General features: G+C 37.6%; 1 protein-coding gene across 2 annotated transcripts; it reads left to right on the top strand.

Annotated features, from left to right (window-relative positions):
* Positions 1-823: 823 nt before the first annotated feature.
* Positions 824-25467, top strand: MS3_00006340 (uncharacterized protein). 2 transcript variants are annotated; one of them, XM_051214470.1, is made up of 5 exons: positions 824-2687; positions 2730-2991; positions 3036-3433; positions 23378-23569; positions 24904-25467. In XM_051214470.1, exons 4-5 carry the CDS (start codon positions 23384-23386, stop codon positions 25333-25335), a joined length of 618 nt encoding a protein of 205 aa, XP_051067647.1. In that variant the 5' UTR covers positions 824-2687; positions 2730-2991; positions 3036-3433; positions 23378-23383; the 3' UTR covers positions 25336-25467. The 2 variants fall into 2 exon arrangements, with proteins under 2 accessions (XP_051067647.1, XP_051067648.1); XM_051214471.1 differs by lacking the exons at positions 824-2687; positions 2730-2991; positions 3036-3433 and having other exon boundaries at positions 23377-25437.

Below are 25467 nucleotides of genomic sequence, written 5' to 3'. Positions count from 1 at the left end.
TTCCTAACAACTGCGTTACTTATTCGATGGTCCCAGCATATACAAGCAATATTTCGAAGACACCTATGGTCGAATACTAGTAACCTACGAATATCCTCTACTCTTACCGGCCATGTTTCACTGCCATAAAGTAGGACGGAACGAATTGCTGCGCAGTAAACCCGTCCTTTGGTTGATAGACGGATATCTCGCCTACGCCACAAATGACACAAGTTGGCTAAAGCTAGTCGAGCCTTCTGTATCCGTGCTGAGATTTCGTCACAAACCAGACCACAAGGGCTGGTGAGACTTCCAAGATAAGTGAGGTGGTCGACACGCTCAACTACCTCACTCCCTATAATTAGTTCGGGTGTCAATGCAACCCAATCCTGAAGTAAAATGTTGCATTTCGAGGGGAGAATCGCATGCCGAACATGCTTGCATTGTTGCCTATACTGATCAGAAGACTCTGCATTTTGTCAGCGTCTTCGCCAAATAGAACTATATCATCAGGGTGACCTAATATTGGCTTATCGTATACCGAACGATGACCTTGGTATTTATGTCTTACCTTTCCCTTCCGTCTAGGACTGATCATTTGAGAGGATATTCGAAGGAAGTTCTAAAACCGAGATCAAATCGTTTATATCTGGAGTGTCGTTTCCCACACTGAGTAATGGATTACTGGAACTCTCTACCGGAACACGTAATATCAACACCTTCTGCTGGTATGCTGAAAACGAGCTTGGACCTTCAAAGTGTTACAAACTGTAAGGATTAATATAAGTAGATAGATCTCACATTGTTATTACTGAAGGCTGAAGACTGAAATGTAACATTAAAACGACCCGGGCTTTTTGGTATGGATGTAACAGCGTGGGAACTCGAACAAATAATCGTACGTTTGGTAATATCTTTTATGAGTATATCTGGGCTTAAAAACAATACACATTTAAGAGACAGCTTGTTAAATGAATTATCTAAACGGTTAGATTTATTTGATAGATTTGTATTCTATCCTGCAATGTGATTCGAGTTGAAATTTAATATAAAAGAAGTAAGAACAGTGAGTCCTTGAGTGATAGTAGGGTGGGATTTTTTCCCATCTGATCACAGTAACCATCGAGCCTGACTCAATATGACGACTCAATTTTCCAAATTGCATCGGTATGCTCCCAATTACTGGGTCTAAAACGTAGCCCGTAAATCAAAGCGCCTGAGCTTCTCTCATTGGGTTGATTCCCAACTATATTTCAGCAGCTTCATTATTAATTGTCAAAAATCGTCGGCAAGACTATAATTTATTGACAAACCAATCAGATCTACAACAACGGGTCTGAAATTTTGGCTCGAAATTCATTCACTCATCTGGCTAAATAGAGTTTTGACATTGTAACGTGTCAGTTCGTAATGAAAGCCCTAAATCTAAGTTCTCATTCTAACCATCAACTCTAAATCATAGTCCTTATTCCTTAAACTGCTTTATAACCCTCATTTATCTCTGGTAAGTAGGTAGGCACTATCAAGGTCACTTCTGTGTCGCTCAAAGGTCGTCCATAAATTATAGTTTCACCGATATCTGTATACCATCCTGAAAACTGGGAATCTATGTAGCTACTGAGGTGTCTCAAAGTACTTCGCACGGAACCTAAATGTTTTCAAAGTTCGTTATAGCTAACATTTTTGTGGAAACTATAAACCGGGGGTCTGCGTGACTGTCCTAACCAATGGTTGGAGACTCTTGGTGACATGGCTCAGAATCGATCACAAATGGCGTCGGTGAATACACTCTCTGTCTTCCCTTAAACTAAGAGATTAAAATTGCTTAGCATCTTTCTTTCTACGAACTAATTCCTTCTTCCTATACTATATCCTTATATGCAATCTTTTATATATTACTACCATCGAATTAACTACTTCTATGAATCCAGTGTTCTTCTTGCTGTACTAATGCGGCATGGCAACTTGGACTGATGCATATATGTGCCTGGTCTTACGTTGTAGCTGACTGACTGGAAACTATAAACATTTGAGCAAATTATAGTTTACGAAAAAAAACCCAGTATACAGTAGGTCTTAAAAAAGTTCTGATGGACCAAAAAGTTTGCAGCAGGGATTTACTTAATCACATGTCCAGTTATTACAGCTCCAAAACTATAAATCGATAGTCGTATGTTAAATCAAGTATTGTACTGTCTTTAAAAGACCTAGTCATTAATTATGTGAATTCTAGGGTTCGGCTTCAAGTGAAAAGGTCAAATATGGAAAGCGGAAAGCCGAATACAGTCCTTTAGAGGAAAAGAACAAACGTTTAAAAGCTGAGAACTCGGTTTCAAACCACGAAAAAGTTGTCGAAACTCCAGCTACAAAATCTGCTATTGAAGAGCGCAAGCCTGCAACAAATGATTTAATAAATCCTGTCATTTATAAAGAAATACAAGGCATTTTAGAACGTCGTAATAAATGCACATTGAAAATCCACGGACTCCCTGCCAAGACAACCATAAATGAATTGGAAAAACTGGCTCCGGAAGCAAAAGCCTATCGTTTACCATGGATAACTCGTCTTTACCGATGCCATGGATTCGCCTTCCTGGAGTTCGAATCAGAGGAACAAGCCTTGATGCATAGAGAAAAACTGCACAAAAAACCTTGTGGGAACAAAACTTTATTCGCCAGTGTTGGGAAGTTCATCTCAGAATGTATTGGTAAGATCGATTCTGAATTCGCATAATTATATGGGTATTCAGATGACTATGATTGCAAAATGCTTGTCCTTTATGGAGTAAATTACAATGTTAAGAAAGGTGAAATAGCAAGAAAATTTCCTTCTTCCACTAATATATCACTCGACAAAACTAGTCACTTAAATGCTAGACATAAACCTGGCGTCGCTTACTTGACTTTTGCATCAGAAGAAGATGCTGTGAATGCCATTAAATGTAGGCAAGGTTGCTTATTGAGAGGTCGAAAAGTATCCGTTCTTTTCCACACAAAACAACAAGAAAAAAGGTAAGCTTGTTTACTCCTAATTTTTCAAAATCACTGAAAGTAAGAATTGTCTTTTAGTTCGTGGCTTAAGTAAAAAGGTGAATAAAGATGATCTTCTGGCTGTATTTCCTCAAGCATCAACGGTTCATATTAATCACTTTCGCGGTGAAGCTCGAATTACGTATGATTTAGAGGAGGATTGTCTTTTGGACCAAAAACAAGCAAAAGATGTGTCGATCGGTGGTCGGAAAATCCAGGTTTTTTCGATTTCTGTTAAAAAAAAGGATACATCCCATTTATTACCTAAAACTGGACAGTCTGGAATTTCTAACGCAGATAAGGATGTGCCATCAAGTATAGTAATAGATAGATCTACTCTGCCTTTATGTGAAGAAATCATTTTTAAGTTATTTCCAAAAGCAATTGACTTCTGCATACCCTCACAGTCAGTTTCTCAAAATAGGTAAGCTTATTTCCAATCCTCCGGATTTGTTTCTTTATCATGACATGATAATATAACCATTAGATTTTTCCAATGCTCTCTAGTTTGGGTATATCTAGTTGTAGTTTTACAAACCAAGTGAATAGGCAACTAGCGTTTTTATTAGCAAAACTAGTTGTAACCCGTTGGATAGTGTTCACAATGGTCTCGGTCGATTACATTTTGTGACGTGGTAATTCCATAAACAAGTTACGTATCCAAAACATTTTCTAGTTGCGGGACCAACTAGGAACATTGAGTACATCAAGAGTTACTTCATCAACTGCGATGCTTGTGATTTCTTTCACAGTATGGTACACTCGTTTCCCACTGCTTCGGTCTGGGTGCCCGAAGAGCATCACAACCTTCACACTAATTAAGTGATGGTGTGGTGCATATATATCCAGTGCCTCCTCATGCCAATGTTTGTGCTTAAATAAAAAATAAATACATTAAGTTCTCGGTTTGCATTCAAATTTAAAGTTACTAGCACTTTTTCTACTATTATTTCTTTCAACGACAAATATTCCATACTGTCAAAATTTTTGAAAGCATAGGCATGATCCACTCTTGTTTTATCATATGCTGTTTTTCGCAAACTGATTTTAAATATCTCATCAATATATTAATGTTATAACCTGAACAACCCTATTTGTCTGTGTTCATATTCAGGCTATTTCACAGTTCATAAAGTTTGTTTTTAATTAAGGTAGTAACACCTCTTCAAAGTTGTCAGTCTAGTTGAAGTTATAGAAGCTGCTGTCTCATTACATTTTGTCTTCATTTACAATCTTATGAGTTTCAGAATAGCTGATAGTTCATTTAAAAAGGTTCATTAATCTGTGAAATAAAATTTCCTTCCTATTCTTTTGTTTTAAGTGTGGCGTGTGTTAAATTCGCCACTTTATCACAAGCTAAAAGAGCGATCAAATCATTAGATGGCAAATCAATGCGAGCTAGAATAGCCAATCCGAAAAGAATGAGACTTCTTGGCATTTCTAAAACGTTCACTACAGAGAAAAAGGATGGAACTAATATACCTCATTTTCCTACTAAGGTCGAGCATAATAAAACTAGTCAGGAAGTCAAACGAAACAAGAAACACTACAGATCTAAAGCTCGATTTCCGAGTAAACATGTAAATTTCTAAATAAATATAATACTACAACTAAACTCGTTTTCTCATTAATTTTGTGATCAAAATATTTGATACTGTATTTATGTCATCAATCCAATTTCGAATAATATCTACATAATTTTTATTATTACTATAAAACACTAACATACAAGGGCAATTTGTGACTGAGTAATTATAAACATAATTCCTAAATCTCAAAGTACTAGGAAATTATTGCTATCAGACGTCAACGTTTTCATGAAATCACGAAAGAATCAATTAAAAACTTCAAATCTCGACCACGTTTCCTACATACCTCACTAGTAAAATTAGCTAAACCTACCAGCGTGTAAAGAAATCGTCACCAAACATTCCTCCTCTTTACAACTCATTACAACAAACATTCAAATTGATATCCTACAAAAATATATATTAAAATTCCGAACACCATTGACCGTTGAGTCGATAGACATTATCATTCTCGACGGAGACGGTACACGATTATATTAATATGACTGGAGGATGTTTCGTGTTGATGACGAGTTGTCAGTTGGAATTGAGGTTTCTTATATATATATATATATATATGTGCTTGATTATTTAGTTACTTTCTGACGGGGATTGAAGAGTTCTGAATGTGTGTGAATGTTTGCCGAGTGTAAGTGAGCACACTCCGGAGGTCGAGATAGTAATTTATCTTTGTCCAAACTGGGTAGTGCAACATCAAGTATTCCACTGTCACATCTATGTCGGTGGTGTCCATTGATTTGCAAATAAATTTGATGTATTGGTTTGTTGAATTTGTTGTGTTTAGTCTTATGAATATGGTGTTAAAATATTTGATGCTGTGCTTTGTGGAGTGTATATGGATGTGTCTGAGTGGTTTTGTGTAGTTGATTGTTTGGTATTGGTGAGCACACTCCGGAAGTGGAGATAGTAATTTATCTTTGTCCAAACTGGGTAGTGCAACATCGAGTATTCCACTGTCGCTTATCTGTTAGTGGTGTCCATTCATCGAATATCACAGTTGTTGTGTTTGTGTATGTTATGTTGAATTTTTGTGTAAAATGTGCAAGTAGTAATTGGAGTGAGGTTGCCTAATGTGGATGGTTTGTAGGGTGCGTGTGTGGGAGAGAGTGATCGATGGTGGATGATGAAGATGGTATTTGTGTTTGATGTTGATTTGTTTGTACTGTGTATCACAGGAGTGTTAATCTTTCACAGATGTGTGGTGAGTGTTGTTTGTGGACAACGTGAATTGTAGTTGAGTGTTTTGTTTCGCTTAATAATAGTTGGGTTGAAGAAACAGTTTATTTTTCTGAGGTGGTGTGTCGCCGACGCCAAAGGGTTAGCTGGTCGTTTAGTTAATTGTTGTTCTGTGAACAGAGGAGTGTGGTGTGAATGTTTTGTGGAGAGACGTCTGACTAATATGTGTTGTTGATTTCTTCATGTGTAGATGCGGAGCTAAATAATGTAGTGATTATTGGAGAGTGTTGTTGTCGTGTGTGTATGCATGTATGTTAGTGATATTGGTGATGTTAGTTGTTCAGATGCGTCATTTTGTCTTGTGAAATGCTTGTGTAACATTGACTGGTTGTGTTCTGTAGTTAAGATGTGGGAGTGTGAGTGGAGAATAGGATGACTGTGGTGACGAGAGTATTTCTGAATAGTGTGTAGACAGTGTTAGTTGTGGTAGATGTCCATCGAGATATCTGTAGTTTTCGTTTCGGACGATAGTATTCGCATATGGAGTATATTGATAGTTCGTGTTATTTGTTCCTTTTTACATCGGACGTGAGTGATTATGTGGTGTTGGTGATTTTGTGTACGGTGGTTATTGACTAATCGAGTAGATATTGTGTGTTGTGTGATTTAGTTGTGTGTTGTATTGCACTGGGATTTTATGTTTGGATAGTAATGTTGGGACTTTAGTGGTGTGATAAGTTGTTTGTATTTGATGATTGATCGTTTACAGGTGTTTGCAGTGAGCTTGCTTTCGACATACTTTTCTTCGCGTGTTCGACACTGCATAGATGATAACTTGTCCCTTTATAGATTGGTGGTTGTGTCGCAAAATGAGAAAAATATTTTTGCGTATGTATGTATGAGAATAGATGATTGTGTTTGTTGGATTGCCTGAACGATGTGTATGAAGTTTGGTTGTTTGTGGAAATTTGTTGACTATGGGTGGTCATATGGACGTGTCCATAATCTAATACCCTCAGTAGACATTCTGCGGGATTCGCTGATGGACTAAATGAATAAGTTGACCGTTGAGTCGATAGACATTATCATTCTCGACGGAGACGGTACACGATTATATTAATATGACTGGAGGATGTTTCGTGTTGATGACGAGTTGTCAGTTGGAATTGAGGTTTCTTATATATATATATATATATTGTGCTTGATTATTTAGTTACTTTCTGACGGGGATTGAAGAGTTCTGAATGTGTGTGAATGTTTGCCGAGTGTAAGTGAGCACACTCCGGAGGTCGAGATAGTAATTTATCTTTGTCCAAACTGGGTAGTGCAACATCAAGTATTCCACTGTCACATCTATGTCGGTGGTGTCCATTGATTTGCAAATAAATTTGATGTATTGGTTTGTTGAATTTGTTGTGTTTAGTCTTATGAATATGGTGTTAAAATATTTGATGCTGTGCTTTGTGGAGTGTATATGGATGTGTCTGAGTGGTTTTGTGTAGTTGATTGTTTGGTATTGGTGAGCACACTCCGGAAGTGGAGATAGTAATTTATCTTTGTCCAAACTGGGTAGTGCAACATCGAGTATTCCACTGTCGCTTATCTGTTAGTGGTGTCCATTCATCGAATATCACAGTTGTTGTGTTTGTGTATGTTATGTTGAATTTTTGTGTAAAATGTGCAAGTAGTAATTGGAGTGAGGTTGCCTAATGTGGATGGTTTGTAGGGTGCGTGTGTGGGAGAGAGTGATCGATGGTGGATGATGAAGATGGTATTTGTGTTTGATGTTGATTTGTTTGTACTGTGTATCACAGGAGTGTTAATCTTTCACAGATGTGTGGTGAGTGTTGTTTGTGGACAACGTGAATTGTAGTTGAGTGTTTTGTTTCGCTTAATAATAGTTGGGTTGAAGAAACAGTTTATTTTTCTGAGGTGGTGTGTCGCCGACGCCAAAGGGTTAGCTGGTCGTTTAGTTAATTGTTGTTCTGTGAACAGAGGAGTGTGGTGTGAATGTTTTGTGGAGAGACGTCTGACTAATATGTGTTGTTGATTTCTTCATGTGTAGATGCGGAGCTAAATAATGTAGTGATTATTGGAGAGTGTTGTTGTCGTGTGTGTATGCATGTATGTTAGTGATATTGGTGATGTTAGTTGTGCAGATGCGTCATTTTGTCTTGTGAAATGCTTGTGTAACATTGACTGGTTGTGTTCTGTAGTTAAGATGTGGGAGTGTGAGTGGAGAATAGGATGACTGTGGTGACGAGAGTATTTCTGAATAGTGTGTAGACAGTGTTAGTTGTGGTAGATGTCCATCGAGATATCTGTAGTTTTCGTTTCGGACGATAGTATTCGCATATGGAGTATATTGATAGTTCGTGTTATTTGTTCCTTTTTACATCGGACGTGAGTGATTATGTGGTGTTGGTGATTTTGTGTACGGTGGTTATTGACTAATCGAGTAGATATTGTGTGTTGTGTGATTTAGTTGTGTGTTGTATTGCACTGGGATTTTATGTTTGGATAGTAATGTTGGGACTTTAGTGGTGTGATAAGTTGTTTGTATTTGATGATTGATCGTTTACAGGTGTTTGCAGTGAGCTTGCTTTCGACATACTTTTCTTCGCGTGTTCGACACTGCATAGATGATAACTTGTCCCTTTATAGATTGGTGGATGTGTCGCAAAATGAGAAAAATATTTTTGCGTATGTATGTATGAGAATAGATGATTGTGTTTGTTGGATTGCCTGAACGATGTGTATGAAGTTTGGTTGTTTGTGGAAATTTGTTGACTATGGGTGGTCATATGGACGTGTCCATAATCTAATACCCTCAGTAGACATTCTGCGGGATTCGCTGATGGACTAAATGAATAAGTTGACCGTTGAGTCGATAGACATTATCATTCTCGACGGAGACGGTACACGATTATATTAATATGACTGGAGGATGTTTCGTGTTGATGACGAGTTGTCAGTTGGAATTGAGGTTTCTTATATATATATATATATATATATTGTGCTTGATTATTTAGTTACTTTCTGACGGGGATTGAAGAGTTCTGAATGTGTGTGAATGTTTGCCGAGTGTAAGTGAGCACACTCCGGAGGTCGAGATAGTAATTTATCTTTGTCCAAACTGGGTAGTGCAACATCAAGTATTCCACTGTCACATCTATGTCGGTGGTGTCCATTGATTTGCAAATAAATTTGATGTATTGGTTTGTTGAATTTGTTGTGTTTAGTCTTATGAATATGGTGTTAAAATATTTGATGCTGTGCTTTGTGGAGTGTATATGGATGTGTCTGAGTGGTTTTGTGTAGTTGATTGTTTGGTATTGGTGAGCACACTCCGGAAGTGGAGATAGTAATTTATCTTTGTCCAAACTGGGTAGTGCAACATCGAGTATTCCACTGTCGCTTATCTGTTAGTGGTGTCCATTCATCGAATATCACAGTTGTTGTGTTTGTGTATGTTATGTTGAATTTTTGTGTAAAATGTGCAAGTAGTAATTGGAGTGAGGTTGCCTAATGTGGATGGTTTGTAGGGTGCGTGTGTGGGAGAGAGTGATCGATGGTGGATGATGAAGATGGTATTTGTGTTTGATGTTGATTTGTTTGTACTGTGTATCACAGGAGTGTTAATCTTTCACAGATGTGTGGTGAGTGTTGTTTGTGGACAACGTGAATTGTAGTTGAGTGTTTTGTTTCGCTTAATAATAGTTGGGTTGAAGAAACAGTTTATTTTTCTGAGGTGGTGTGTCGCCGACGCCAAAGGGTTAGCTGGTCGTTTAGTTAATTGTTGTTCTGTGAACAGAGGAGTGTGGTGTGAATGTTTTGTGGAGAGACGTCTGACTAATATGTGTTGTTGATTTCTTCATGTGTAGATGCGGAGCTAAATAATGTAGTGATTATTGGAGAGTGTTGTTGTCGTGTGTGTATGCATGTATGTTAGTGATATTGGTGATGTTAGTTGTGCAGATGCGTCATTTTGTCTTGTGAAATGCTTGTGTAACATTGACTGGTTGTGTTCTGTAGTTAAGATGTGGGAGTGTGAGTGGAGAATAGGATGACTGTGGTGACGAGAGTATTTCTGAATAGTGTGTAGACAGTGTTAGTTGTGGTAGATGTCCATCGAGATATCTGTAGTTTTCGTTTCGGACGATAGTATTCGCATATGGAGTATATTGATAGTTCGTGTTATTTGTTCCTTTTTACATCGGACGTGAGTGATTATGTGGTGTTGGTGATTTTGTGTACGGTGGTTATTGACTAATCGAGTAGATATTGTGTGTTGTGTGATTTAGTTGTGTGTTGTATTGCACTGGGATTTTATGTTTGGATAGTAATGTTGGGACTTTAGTGGTGTGATAAGTTGTTTGTATTTGATGATTGATCGTTTACAGGTGTTTGCAGTGAGCTTGCTTTCGACATACTTTTCTTCGCGTGTTCGACACTGCATAGATGATAACTTGTCCCTTTATAGATTGGTGGATGTGTCGCAAAATGAGAAAAAATATTTTTGCGTATGTATGTATGAGAATAGATGATTGTGTTTGTTGGATTGCCTGAACGATGTGTATGAAGTTTGGTTGTTTGTGGAAATTTGTTGACTATGGGTGGTCATATGGACGTGTCCATAATCTAATACCCTCAGTAGACATTCTGCGGGATTCGCTGATGGACTAAATGAATAAGTTGACCGTTGAGTCGATAGACATTATCATTCTCGACGGAGACGGTACACGATTATATTAATATGACTGGAGGATGTTTCGTGTTGATGACGAGTTGTCAGTTGGAATTGAGGTTTCTTATATATATATATATATATTTGTGCTTGATTATTTAGTTACTTTCTGACGGGGATTGAAGAGTTCTGAATGTGTGTGAATGTTTGCCGAGTGTAAGTGAGCACACTCCGGAGGTCGAGATAGTAATTTATCTTTGTCCAAACTGGGTAGTGCAACATCAAGTATTCCACTGTCACATCTATGTCGGTGGTGTCCATTGATTTGCAAATAAATTTGATGTATTGGTTTGTTGAATTTGTTGTGTTTAGTCTTATGAATATGGTGTTAAAATATTTGATGCTGTGCTTTGTGGAGTGTATATGGATGTGTCTGAGTGGTTTTGTGTAGTTGATTGTTTGGTATTGGTGAGCACACTCCGGAAGTGGAGATAGTAATTTATCTTTGTCCAAACTGGGTAGTGCAACATCGAGTATTCCACTGTCGCTTATCTGTTAGTGGTGTCCATTCATCGAATATCACAGTTGTTGTGTTTGTGTATGTTATGTTGAATTTTTGTGTAAAATGTGCAAGTAGTAATTGGAGTGAGGTTGCCTAATGTGGATGGTTTGTAGGGTGCGTGTGTGGGAGAGAGTGATCGATGGTGGATGATGAAGATGGTATTTGTGTTTGATGTTGATTTGTTTGTACTGTGTATCACAGGAGTGTTAATCTTTCACAGATGTGTGGTGAGTGTTGTTTGTGGACAACGTGAATTGTAGTTGAGTGTTTTGTTTCGCTTAATAATAGTTGGGTTGAAGAAACAGTTTATTTTTCTGAGGTGGTGTGTCGCCGACGCCAAAGGGTTAGCTGGTCGTTTAGTTAATTGTTGTTCTGTGAACAGAGGAGTGTGGTGTGAATGTTTTGTGGAGAGACGTCTGACTAATATGTGTTGTTGATTTCTTCATGTGTAGATGCGGAGCTAAATAATGTAGTGATTATTGGAGAGTGTTGTTGTCGTGTGTGTATGCATGTATGTTAGTGATATTGGTGATGTTAGTTGTGCAGATGCGTCATTTTGTCTTGTGAAATGCTTGTGTAACATTGACTGGTTGTGTTCTGTAGTTAAGATGTGGGAGTGTGAGTGGAGAATAGGATGACTGTGGTGACGAGAGTATTTCTGAATAGTGTGTAGACAGTGTTAGTTGTGGTAGATGTCCATCGAGATATCTGTAGTTTTCGTTTCGGACGATAGTATTCGCATATGGAGTATATTGATAGTTCGTGTTATTTGTTCCTTTTTACATCGGACGTGAGTGATTATGTGGTGTTGGTGATTTTGTGTACGGTGGTTATTGACTAATCGAGTAGATATTGTGTGTTGTGTGATTTAGTTGTGTGTTGTATTGCACTGGGATTTTATGTTTGGATAGTAATGTTGGGACTTTAGTGGTGTGATAAGTTGTTTGTATTTGATGATTGATCGTTTACAGGTGTTTGCAGTGAGCTTGCTTTCGACATACTTTTCTTCGCGTGTTCGACACTGCATAGATGATAACTTGTCCCTTTATAGATTGGTGGATGTGTCGCAAAATGAGAAAAATATTTTTGCGTATGTATGTATGAGAATAGATGATTGTGTTTGTTGGATTGCCTGAACGATGTGTATGAAGTTTGGTTGTTTGTGGAAATTTGTTGACCATGGGTGGTCATATGGACGTGTCCATAATCTAATACCCTCAGTAGACATTCTGCGGGATTCGCTGATGGACTAAATGAATAAGTTGACCGTTGAGTCGATAGACATTATCATTCTCGACGGAGACGGTACACGATTATATTAATATGACTGGAGGATGTTTCGTGTTGATGACGAGTTGTCAGTTGGAATTGAGGTTTCTTATATATATATATATATATATATATGTGCTTGATTATTTAGTTACTTTCTGACGGGGATTGAAGAGTTCTGAATGTGTGTGAATGTTTGCCGAGTGTAAGTGAGCACACTCCGGAGGTCGAGATAGTAATTTATCTTTGTCCAAACTGGGTAGTGCAACATCAAGTATTCCACTGTCACATCTATGTCGGTGGTGTCCATTGATTTGCAAATAAATTTGATGTATTGGTTTGTTGAATTTGTTGTGTTTAGTCTTATGAATATGGTGTTAAAATATTTGATGCTGTGCTTTGTGGAGTGTATATGGATGTGTCTGAGTGGTTTTGTGTAGTTGATTGTTTGGTATTGGTGAGCACACTCCGGAAGTGGAGATAGTAATTTATCTTTGTCCAAACTGGGTAGTGCAACATCGAGTATTCCACTGTCGCTTATCTGTTAGTGGTGTCCATTCATCGAATATCACAGTTGTTGTGTTTGTGTATGTTATGTTGAATTTTTGTGTAAAATGTGCAAGTAGTAATTGGAGTGAGGTTGCCTAATGTGGATGGTTTGTAGGGTGCGTGTGTGGGAGAGAGTGATCGATGGTGGATGATGAAGATGGTATTTGTGTTTGATGTTGATTTGTTTGTACTGTGTATCACAGGAGTGTTAATCTTTCACAGATGTGTGGTGAGTGTTGTTTGTGGACAACGTGAATTGTAGTTGAGTGTTTTGTTTCGCTTAATAATAGTTGGGTTGAAGAAACAGTTTATTTTTCTGAGGTGGTGTGTCGCCGACGCCAAAGGGTTAGCTGGTCGTTTAGTTAATTGTTGTTCTGTGAACAGAGGAGTGTGGTGTGAATGTTTTGTGGAGAGACGTCTGACTAATATGTGTTGTTGATTTCTTCATGTGTAGATGCGGAGCTAAATAATGTAGTGATTATTGGAGAGTGTTGTTGTCGTGTGTGTATGCATGTATGTTAGTGATATTGGTGATGTTAGTTGTGCAGATGCGTCATTTTGTCTTGTGAAATGCTTGTGTAACATTGACTGGTTGTGTTCTGTAGTTAAGATGTGGGAGTGTGAGTGGAGAATAGGATGACTGTGGTGACGAGAGTATTTCTGAATAGTGTGTAGACAGTGTTAGTTGTGGTAGATGTCCATCGAGATATCTGTAGTTTTCGTTTCGGACGATAGTATTCGCATATGGAGTATATTGATAGTTCGTGTTATTTGTTCCTTTTTACATCGGACGTGAGTGATTATGTGGTGTTGGTGATTTTGTGTACGGTGGTTATTGACTAATCGAGTAGATATTGTGTGTTGTGTGATTTAGTTGTGTGTTGTATTGCACTGGGATTTTATGTTTGGATAGTAATGTTGGGACTTTAGTGGTGTGATAAGTTGTTTGTATTTGATGATTGATCGTTTACAGGTGTTTGCAGTGAGCTTGCTTTCGACATACTTTTCTTCGCGTGTTCGACACTGCATAGATGATAACTTGTCCCTTTATAGATTGGTGGATGTGTCGCAAAATGAGAAAAATATTTTTGCGTATGTATGTATGAGAATAGATGATTGTGTTTGTTGGATTGCCTGAACGATGTGTATGAAGTTTGGTTGTTTGTGGAAATTTGTTGACTATGGGTGGTCATATGGACGTGTCCATAATCTAATACCCTCAGTAGACATTCTGCGGGATTCGCTGATGGACTAAATGAATAAGTTGACCGTTGAGTCGATAGACATTATCATTCTCGACGGAGACGGTACACGATTATATTAATATGACTGGAGGATGTTTCGTGTTGATGACGAGTTGTCAGTTGGAATTGAGGTTTCTTATATATATATATATATATATATTTGCTTGATTATTTAGTTACTTTCTGACGGGGATTGAAGAGTTCTGAATGTGTGTGAATGTTTGCCGAGTGTAAGTGAGCACACTCCGGAGGTCGAGATAGTAATTTATCTTTGTCCAAACTGGGTAGTGCAACATCAAGTATTCCACTGTCACATCTATGTCGGTGGTGTCCATTGATTTGCAAATAAATTTGATGTATTGGTTTGTTGAATTTGTTGTGTTTAGTCTTATGAATATGGTGTTAAAATATTTGATGCTGTGCTTTGTGGAGTGTATATGGATGTGTCTGAGTGGTTTTGTGTAGTTGATTGTTTGGTATTGGTGAGCACACTCCGGAAGTGGAGATAGTAATTTATCTTTGTCCAAACTGGGTAGTGCAACATCGAGTATTCCACTGTCGCTTATCTGTTAGTGGTGTCCATTCATCGAATATCACAGTTGTTGTGTTTGTGTATGTTATGTTGAATTTTTGTGTAAAATGTGCAAGTAGTAATTGGAGTGAGGTTGCCTAATGTGGATGGTTTGTAGGGTGCGTGTGTGGGAGAGAGTGATCGATGGTGGATGATGAAGATGGTATTTGTGTTTGATGTTGATTTGTTTGTACTGTGTATCACAGGAGTGTTAATCTTTCACAGATGTGTGGTGAGTGTTGTTTGTGGACAACGTGAATTGTAGTTGAGTGTTTTGTTTCGCTTAATAATAGTTGGGTTGAAGAAACAGTTTATTTTTCTGAGGTGGTGTGTCGCCGACGCCAAAGGGTTAGCTGGTCGTTTAGTTAATTGTTGTTCTGTGAACAGAGGAGTGTGGTGTGAATGTTTTGTGGAGAGACGTCTGACTAATATGTGTTGTTGATTTCTTCATGTGTAGATGCGGAGCTAAATAATGTAGTGATTATTGGAGAGTGTTGTTGTCGTGTGTGTATGCATGTATGTTAGTGATATTGGTGATGTTAGTTGTGCAGATGCGTCATTTTGTCTTGTGAAATGCTTGTGTAACATTGACTGGTTGTGTTCTGTAGTTAAGATGTGGGAGTGTGAGTGGAGAATAGGATGACTGTGGTGACGAGAGTATTTCTGAATAGTGTGTAGACAGTGTTAGTTGTGGTAGATGTCCATCGAGATATCTGTAGTTTTCGTTTCGGACGATAGTATTCGCATATGGAGTATATTGATAGTTCGTGTTATTTGTTCCTTTTTACATCGGACGTGAGTGATTATGTGGTGTTGGTGATTTTGTGTACGGTGGTTATTGACTAATCGAGTAGATATTGTGTGTTGTGTGATTTAGTTGTGTGTTGTATTGCACTGGGATTTTATGTTTGGATAGTAATGTTGGGACTTTAGTGGTGTGATAAGTTGTTTGTATTTGATGATTGATCGTTTACAGGTGTTTGCAGTGAGCTTGCTTTCGACATACTTTTCTTCGCGTGTTCGACACTGCATAGATGATAACTTGTCCCTTTATAGATTGGTGGATGTGTCGCAAAATGAGAAAAATATTTTTGCGTATGTATGTATGAGAATAGATGATTGTGTTTGTTGGATTGCCTGAACGATGTGTATGAAGTTTGGTTGTTTGTGGAAATTTGTTGACTATGGGTGGTCATATGGACGTGTCCATAATCTAATACCCTCAGTAGACATTCTGCGGGATTCGCTGATGGACTAAATGAATAAGTTGACCGTTGAGTCGATAGACATTATCATTCTCGACGGAGACGGTACACGATTATATTAATATGACTGGAGGATGTTTCGTGTTGATGACGAGTTGTCAGTTGGAATTGAGGTTTCTTATATATATATATATATATTTGTGCTTGATTATTTAGTTACTTTCTGACGGGGATTGAAGAGTTCTGAATGTGTGTGAATGTTTGCCGAGTGTAAGTGAGCACACTCCGGAGGTCGAGATAGTAATTTATCTTTGTCCAAACTGGGTAGTGCAACATCAAGTATTCCACTGTCACATCTATGTCGGTGGTGTCCATTGATTTGCAAATAAATTTGATGTATTGGTTTGTTGAATTTGTTGTGTTTAGTCTTATGAATATGGTGTTAAAATATTTGATGCTGTGCTTTGTGGAGTGTATATGGATGTGTCTGAGTGGTTTTGTGTAGTTGATTGTTTGGTATTGGTGAGCACACTCCGGAAGTGGAGATAGTAATTTATCTTTGTCCAAACTGGGTAGTGCAACATCGAGTATTCCACTGTCGCTTATCTGTTAGTGGTGTCCATTCATCGAATATCACAGTTGTTGTGTTTGTGTATGTTATGTTGAATTTTTGTGTAAAATGTGCAAGTAGTAATTGGAGTGAGGTTGCCTAATGTGGATGGTTTGTAGGGTGCGTGTGTGGGAGAGAGTGATCGATGGTGGATGATGAAGATGGTATTTGTGTTTGATGTTGATTTGTTTGTACTGTGTATCACAGGAGTGTTAATCTTTCACAGATGTGTGGTGAGTGTTGTTTGTGGACAACGTGAATTGTAGTTGAGTGTTTTGTTTCGCTTAATAATAGTTGGGTTGAAGAAACAGTTTATTTTTCTGAGGTGGTGTGTCGCCGACGCCAAAGGGTTAGCTGGTCGTTTAGTTAATTGTTGTTCTGTGAACAGAGGAGTGTGGTGTGAATGTTTTGTGGAGAGACGTCTGACTAATATGTGTTGTTGATTTCTTCATGTGTAGATGCGGAGCTAAATAATGTAGTGATTATTGGAGAGTGTTGTTGTCGTGTGTGTATGCATGTATGTTAGTGATATTGGTGATGTTAGTTGTGCAGATGCGTCATTTTGTCTTGTGAAATGCTTGTGTAACATTGACTGGTTGTGTTCTGTAGTTAAGATGTGGGAGTGTGAGTGGAGAATAGGATGACTGTGGTGACGAGAGTATTTCTGAATAGTGTGTAGACAGTGTTAGTTGTGGTAGATGTCCATCGAGATATCTGTAGTTTTCGTTTCGGACGATAGTATTCGCATATGGAGTATATTGATAGTTCGTGTTATTTGTTCCTTTTTACATCGGACGTGAGTGATTATGTGGTGTTGGTGATTTTGTGTACGGTGGTTATTGACTAATCGAGTAGATATTGTGTGTTGTGTGATTTAGTTGTGTGTTGTATTGCACTGGGATTTTATGTTTGGATAGTAATGTTGGGACTTTAGTGGTGTGATAAGTTGTTTGTATTTGATGATTGATCGTTTACAGGTGTTTGCAGTGAGCTTGCTTTCGACATACTTTTCTTCGCGTGTTCGACACTGCATAGATGATAACTTGTCCCTTTATAGATTGGTGGATGTGTCGCAAAATGAGAAAAAATATTTTTGCGTATGTATGTATGAGAATAGATGATTGTGTTTGTTGGATTGCCTGAACGATGTGTATGAAGTTTGGTTGTTTGTGGAAATTTGTTGACTATGGGTGGTCATATGGACGTGTCCATAATCTAATACCCTCAGTAGACATTCTGCGGGATTCGCTGATGGACTAAATGAATAAGTTGACCGTTGAGTCGATAGACATTATCATTCTCGACGGAGACGGTACACGATTATATTAATATGACTGGAGGATGTTTCGTGTTGATGACGAGTTGTCAGTTGGAATTGAGGTTTCTTATATATATATATATATATTTGTGCTTGATTATTTAGTTACTTTCTGACGGGGATTGAAGAGTTCTGAATGTGTGTGAATGTTTGCCGAGTGTAAGTGAGCACACTCCGGAGGTCGAGATAGTAATTTATCTTTGTCCAAACTGGGTAGTGCAACATCAAGTATTCCACTGTCACATCTATGTCGGTGGTGTCCATTGATTTGCAAATAAATTTGATGTATTGGTTTGTTGAATTTGTTGTGTTTAGTCTTATGAATATGGTGTTAAAATATTTGATGCTGTGCTTTGTGGAGTGTATATGGATGTGTCTGAGTGGTTTTGTGTAGTTGATTGTTTGGTATTGGTGAGCACACTCCGGAAGTGGAGATAGTAATTTATCTTTGTCCAAACTGGGTAGTGCAACATCGAGTATTCCACTGTCGCTTATCTGTTAGTGGTGTCCATTCATCGAATATCACAGTTGTTGTGTTTGTGTATGTTATGTTGAATTTTTGTGTAAAATGTGCAAGTAGTAATTGGAGTGAGGTTGCCTAATGTGGATGGTTTGTAGGGTGCGTGTGTGGGAGAGAGTGATCGATGGTGGATGATGAAGATGGTATTTGTGTTTGATGTTGATTTGTTTGTACTGTGTATCACAGGAGTGTTAATCTTTCACAGATGTGTGGTGAGTGTTGTTTGTGGACAACGTGAATTGTAGTTGAGTGTTTTGTTTCGCTTAATAATAGTTGGGTTGAAGAAACAGTTTATTTTTCTGAGGTGGTGTGTCGCCGACGCCAAAGGGTTAGCTGGTCGTTTAGTTAATTGTTGTTCTGTGAACAGAGGAGTGTGGTGTGAATGTTTTGTGGAGAGACGTCTGACTAATATGTGTTGTTGATTTCTTCATGTGTAGATGCGGAGCTAAATAATGTAGTGATTATTGGAGAGTGTTGTTGTCGTGTGTGTATGCATGTATGTTAGTGATATTGGTGATGTTAGTTGTGCAGATGCGTCATTTTGTCTTGTGAAATGCTTGTGTAACATTGACTGGTTGTGTTCTGTAGTTAAGATGTGGGAGTGTGAGTGGAGAATAGGATGACTGTGGTGACGAGAGTATTTCTGAATAGTGTGTAGACAGTGTTAGTTGTGGTAGATGTCCATCGAGATATCTGTAGTTTTCGTTTCGGACGATAGTATTCGCATATGGAGTATATTGATAGTTCGTGTTATTTGTTCCTTTTTACATCGGACGTGAGTGATTATGTGGTGTTGGTGATTTTGTGTACGGTGGTTATTGACTAATCGAGTAGATATTGTGTGTTGTGTGATTTAGTTGTGTGTTGTATTGCACTGGGATTTTATGTTTGGATAGTAATGTTGGGACTTTAGTGGTGTGATAAGTTGTTTGTATTTGATGATTGATCGTTTACAGGTGTTTGCAGTGAGCTTGCTTTCGACATACTTTTCTTCGCGTGTTCGACACTGCATAGATGATAACTTGTCCCTTTATAGATTGGTGGATGTGTCGCAAAATGAGAAAAATATTTTTGCGTATGTATGTATGAGAATAGATGATTGTGTTTGTTGGATTGCCTGAACGATGTGTATGAAGTTTGGTTGTTTGTGGAAATTTGTTGACTATGGGTGGTCATATGGACGTGTCCATAATCTAATACCCTCAGTAGACATTCTGCGGGATTCGCTGATGGACTAAATGAATAAGTTGACCGTTGAGTCGATAGACATTATCATTCTCGACGGAGACGGTACACGATTATATTAATATGACTGGAGGATGTTTCGTGTTGATGACGAGTTGTCAGTTGGAATTGAGGTTTCTTATATATATATATATATATTTGTGCTTGATTATTTAGTTACTTTCTGACGGGGATTGAAGAGTTCTGAATGTGTGTGAATGTTTGCCGAGTGTAAGTGAGCACACTCCGGAGGTCGAGATAGTAATTTATCTTTGTCCAAACTGGGTAGTGCAACATCAAGTATTCCACTGTCACATCTATGTCGGTGGTGTCCATTGATTTGCAAATAAATTTGATGTATTGGTTTGTTGAATTTGTTGTGTTTAGTCTTATGAATATGGTGTTAAAATATTTGATGCTGTGCTTTGTGGAGTGTATATGGATGTGTCTGAGTGGTTTTGTGTAGTTGATTGTTTGGTATTGGTGAGCACACTCCGGAAGTGGAGATAGTAATTTATCTTTGTCCAAACTGGGTAGTGCAACATCGAGTATTCCACTGTCGCTTATCTGTTAGTGGTGTCCATTCATCGAATATCACAGTTGTTGTGTTTGTGTATGTTATGTTGAATTTTTGTGTAAAATGTGCAAGTAGTAATTGGAGTGAGGTTGCCTAATGTGGATGGTTTGTAGGGTGCGTGTGTGGGAGAGAGTGATCGATGGTGGATGATGAAGATGGTATTTGTGTTTGATGTTGATTTGTTTGTACTGTGTATCACAGGAGTGTTAATCTTTCACAGATGTGTGGTGAGTGTTGTTTGTGGACAACGTGAATTGTAGTTGAGTGTTTTGTTTCGCTTAATAATAGTTGGGTTGAAGAAACAGTTTATTTTTCTGAGGTGGTGTGTCGCCGACGCCAAAGGGTTAGCTGGTCGTTTAGTTAATTGTTGTTCTGTGAACAGAGGAGTGTGGTGTGAATGTTTTGTGGAGAGACGTCTGACTAATATGTGTTGTTGATTTCTTCATGTGTAGATGCGGAGCTAAATAATGTAGTGATTATTGGAGAGTGTTGTTGTCGTGTGTGTATGCATGTATGTTAGTGATATTGGTGATGTTAGTTGTGCAGATGCGTCATTTTGTCTTGTGAAATGCTTGTGTAACATTGACTGGTTGTGTTCTGTAGTTAAGATGTGGGAGTGTGAGTGGAGAATAGGATGACTGTGGTGACGAGAGTATTTCTGAATAGTGTGTAGACAGTGTTAGTTGTGGTAGATGTCCATCGAGATATCTGTAGTTTTCGTTTCGGACGATAGTATTCGCATATGGAGTATATTGATAGTTCGTGTTATTTGTTCCTTTTTACATCGGACGTGAGTGATTATGTGGTGTTGGTGATTTTGTGTACGGTGGTTATTGACTAATCGAGTAGATATTGTGTGTTGTGTGATTTAGTTGTGTGTTGTATTGCACTGGGATTTTATGTTTGGATAGTAATGTTGGGACTTTAGTGGTGTGATAAGTTGTTTGTATTTGATGATTGATCGTTTACAGGTGTTTGCAGTGAGCTTGCTTTCGACATACTTTTCTTCGCGTGTTCGACACTGCATAGATGATAACTTGTCCCTTTATAGATTGGTGGATGTGTCGCAAAATGAGAAAAATATTTTTGCGTATGTATGTATGAGAATAGATGATTGTGTTTGTTGGATTGCCTGAACGATGTGTATGAAGTTTGGTTGTTTGTGGAAATTTGTTGACTATGGGTGGTCATATGGACGTGTCCATAATCTAATACCCTCAGTAGACATTCTGCGGGATTCGCTGATGGACTAAATGAATAAGTTGACCGTTGAGTCGATAGACATTATCATTCTCGACGGAGACGGTACACGATTATATTAATATGACTGGAGGATGTTTCGTGTTGATGACGAGTTGTCAGTTGGAATTGAGGTTTCTTATATATATATATATATATTTGTGCTTGATTATTTAGTTACTTTCTGACGGGGATTGAAGAGTTCTGAATGTGTGTGAATGTTTGCCGAGTGTAAGTGAGCACACTCCGGAGGTCGAGATAGTAATTTATCTTTGTCCAAACTGGGTAGTGCAACATCAAGTATTCCACTGTCACATCTATGTCGGTGGTGTCCATTGATTTGCAAATAAATTTGATGTATTGGTTTGTTGAATTTGTTGTGTTTAGTCTTATGAATATGGTGTTAAAATATTTGATGCTGTGCTTTGTGGAGTGTATATGGATGTGTCTGAGTGGTTTTGTGTAGTTGATTGTTTGGTATTGGTGAGCACACTCCGGAAGTGGAGATAGTAGTTTGTTTTTGTCCGATGTCTTCGTGTATTTTGTTGACCGTTTTGACTCTTTTTTTGTTTGATTGTTTATTTGAATATCTTTCCTTTTCCGAATTTCTTATGACATCCGGTTTGTGCTTGCATATCACTGTTAAATTTGTCACTTGACAATGGAGAATATTTATTTGTAGCATGGTTTTGAGCACTGATTTCTTTTTGTCATTGCTAGGGAATCTTCGAATTGCCGATCGAATGTTATTAAGGTTACGTGTATGGCAGTGAAACATATATTAATATGTTATATCGTTTGCTGATTATTACTGAATGATTTTCTGGTACTTATTTAAACGCAGTCTTTTAGTCATTATGTGTGAAAATTATATTTGAAATAATCTAAGCGATTGAAATTTAAATTATTCCATCGTTTCGCCCAGCTAGCTTGTCTGGCTTTCGCATGCACTCCTCACTTCTTGATGAGTGATGAGATCAATGCATGTATAGTGAAAGCCAGAGCGGCTTATGCCAATCTGGGCCATCTTTGGCGCCTTCGTGATGTTAGTCTGGCTGTAAAAGGTCGGATCTACAACGCGTCCGTGAGAGCAGTTTTACTCTATGCTTGTGAAACCTGGCCTCTCCGAGTTGAGGACGTTAGAAGACTCTGTGTGTTCGATCATCGCTGTCTCCGAAGGATTGCTGACATCCAGCGGCAACACCATGTCAGTAATGCAGAGGTTCGGCATCGTGTGTTCGGACACAGAGATGATAATGCAATTTGTGTCACCATCTTGAAACACCGACTTCGGTAGCTTGGACATGTTCTACGAATGTCGTCCCAGAGAACTCCACGTCGTGCACTGTTTGCTGACTCTGGGACTGGTTGGAAGAAGCGGAGAGGTGGTCAGTGCATGACATGGTGTCGTGGCATTATAGAAAGCTGCAAAGGGACTGGCTTGTGTTGGACCTTCACGAGTCCCTGGCTGGGGTCCGAGAGATGGTGCTACACAGTGGCTTGAGACGTTATTATATATGACTCAGAATAGAAGCCAGTGGCGATCCTGCTGTAACCTTCTTTTACTTTCTTCATAAAAAGTGGTTGTGTCTGTCTTAACTGAAAGATTTCTTCTGATTGTACCTTTCCGTTCCCTCATTATTACTACACTACCTTACACCAATCTCTTCGTTATTGTTCTCTTTTTTATGCTCCTTACCTTTTTTTCTCTTCGAATTCTCATTGTTTTGTGTGGCGCATATATATTGGTGCTCTCTTGTACCAATATTTATGTGTTCAAATAAATAAATAAGCTTGTCTGGACGTCTTCAGCGTAGTAATCATTTTTTTTGTGCACTGTTTGTCTTTTTCGAATGTTATTTTCTTGTCACGATTGTAATGCATTGCTTTTTGTTTATATTCATCACTTCTTCTTGTAATCTTTTTTCCGTCACTAATTCTTGTTTTTACTGCTAGCGTATTTCTCGAAATTTTCGTCACATTTTTCACTTATTATTTTTTTAAAAAATTTGGTTTTATTATTTTCAGCTTAAAATGAATTCAATTTGGCGGACATTAAATTTTAATTTAAACAATCGCTTCCATTTCCATTTCTCATTATGGTGTAATGTCAACAATGCTGAAGATATCCAAACAAAAATACATTCAAAACAATTTCCCACCCTTACAAACGCTGCCGTTGTGTTAATTGATAGTGATGTCATCATCGATATAGTTCAGGTTGGTTATGTGCTATATTTTCCCACAAATAAATATGACAGTACCACTTATTTGTAATGTTTACTAATCTCCATTTGTTTTTTTAACCTTTATACGCAATTTATCGTTTTCTAACAGTGAATTTGTGTAAAGTATATCTTTTGTCCCCCTTTTAAACTTTATCCATTATGAACGGATGTTCTAATTGTTGTCTCTTGCTCTTGATCAAACTTTTGACGACACTTATTATCACCGTTGATTATTTTCAGCTATTAGGGATTGATCTATCATATGTTTAATAGTAATGATTAATATTGTTTCATTATCATATCGTTCATATTTTTTATTAGTTTCTACCATTAGTACTAAATATTATCAAGTTGCATCTGGGATTTAGTGATTTAATCATTCAGCTTCACTTTTTATGATCATAGTTTTGAGCTCCATTGTTCTTTTTTTTCAATCGCTTTATTTATTTAGTTTCAGTTTTCCTTCACTGTCACTTATATTTAGAGTTTTGGATTTAGCATGAAGTGTTCCAACATTTGATATTTTACCACCCGGATCTATAATGCAAACAAATATTGTTGAATGATGCTAAGTTTGTTTTTTCTTTGAATTATATCGCTTTTTTCATGTAAACGTTTATGATATTATTATTTAAAGATATATCTCAACAAGTGAAAAATAAACATAGATTGTTCGTCTTCAAGGTTTGTGACTAAGTTTGAGGTAATTCCCGATGTTCTCGTAAAAGGCCATTACCTGTGGAGTTAAATTATGTCGGGTATGAGGCAGTTACCGAGCAACGGCATTGGAAGATGCCTCTGTAATATCGCGAATTGATTAAAGTTAAGAATGTAGACTTTCGGATGCTACCTCAGTGGTTAAGCATTTGTCATCACAGATGAAATTCCTAGGTTAGCTCCGTGGAGGGGTCATGCGTTCACACTGACGAAGCAGCTCGACAGTACTTTTCTATTTTCAACAGTTGTGTAATTAAAATCAGTCTGTGAAGTAAAGTGTTGTAAAATGGTACGTGACGGTCAACGTTTTTGCGATTTGCTATAAAGGTCATTGTTCTCCTTATTTTGATTTGAACAAAATATGCAGTTAGCTTATTCATCAATAAGTATTGCATCTTGATATATTTATTGATTTCAAAATTTTTATTTATTTATTAGTCTGTTAATCAATCTTTAATATCATTTCATGATGATAATCTTTGGGAAAATTAAATCATCAGCTTCTTAATTGTTCAGTATTTTTACCTGAATTATGGCCGACGTTTATGACCTATATCTTTATGAATTTTACCAATCTAATAACGATTTTTTACACATCCATACTTTTAGATAGAGGCCGCTGTTACCCAAGCTTTAATCCATTATAACGATGAATCTTCGGGTGGAATGTATACACGAGGGTTGGCTACCGAGATTCTGTATTGCCTTAGCCCAAACCGATCGATTACTCATGCACTGGATACATTTGGGATTAAAGCATCTACCAAAGAACTGATTATAGGGATAATTTATTCCACAGATTTTTATCAACCAAATGATGCAGTTTTACAAAGCTACTTATCACAAATTGTAAATACAATTCAAGGTACAATAAATACTGGTTCATTGACACAGTTGGTCAAGAACACTGATAAAGTTTGTCAAGAATATGGAATAACAAACTTAGAACGAAGTTTAACCAATAAGTCCGATGATCCTCATAGATCTTTACTTGAGAGTATCCTAAGTCGCATGGCATCAAGGGATCTTTTCAGATCTTGAAAATACGAATAATTGAATGACATAATTATACTGATAATCTTTATTTTGTATAAATTAATTTTAATGTAACATACTGTTCTGTAAATATACATATGATAATTATCTTTAGTTCTTTATTGACATAAAACTAAG

The sequence above is a fragment of the Schistosoma haematobium genome, chromosome 2, assembly GCF_000699445.3.
Source record: "Schistosoma haematobium chromosome 2, whole genome shotgun sequence".
NCBI lineage: Eukaryota > Metazoa > Platyhelminthes > Trematoda > Strigeidida > Schistosomatidae > Schistosoma > Schistosoma haematobium.
Note: the sequence above shows the minus strand (reverse complement) of the source record. Positions and strands in the feature narration are given on the sequence as shown.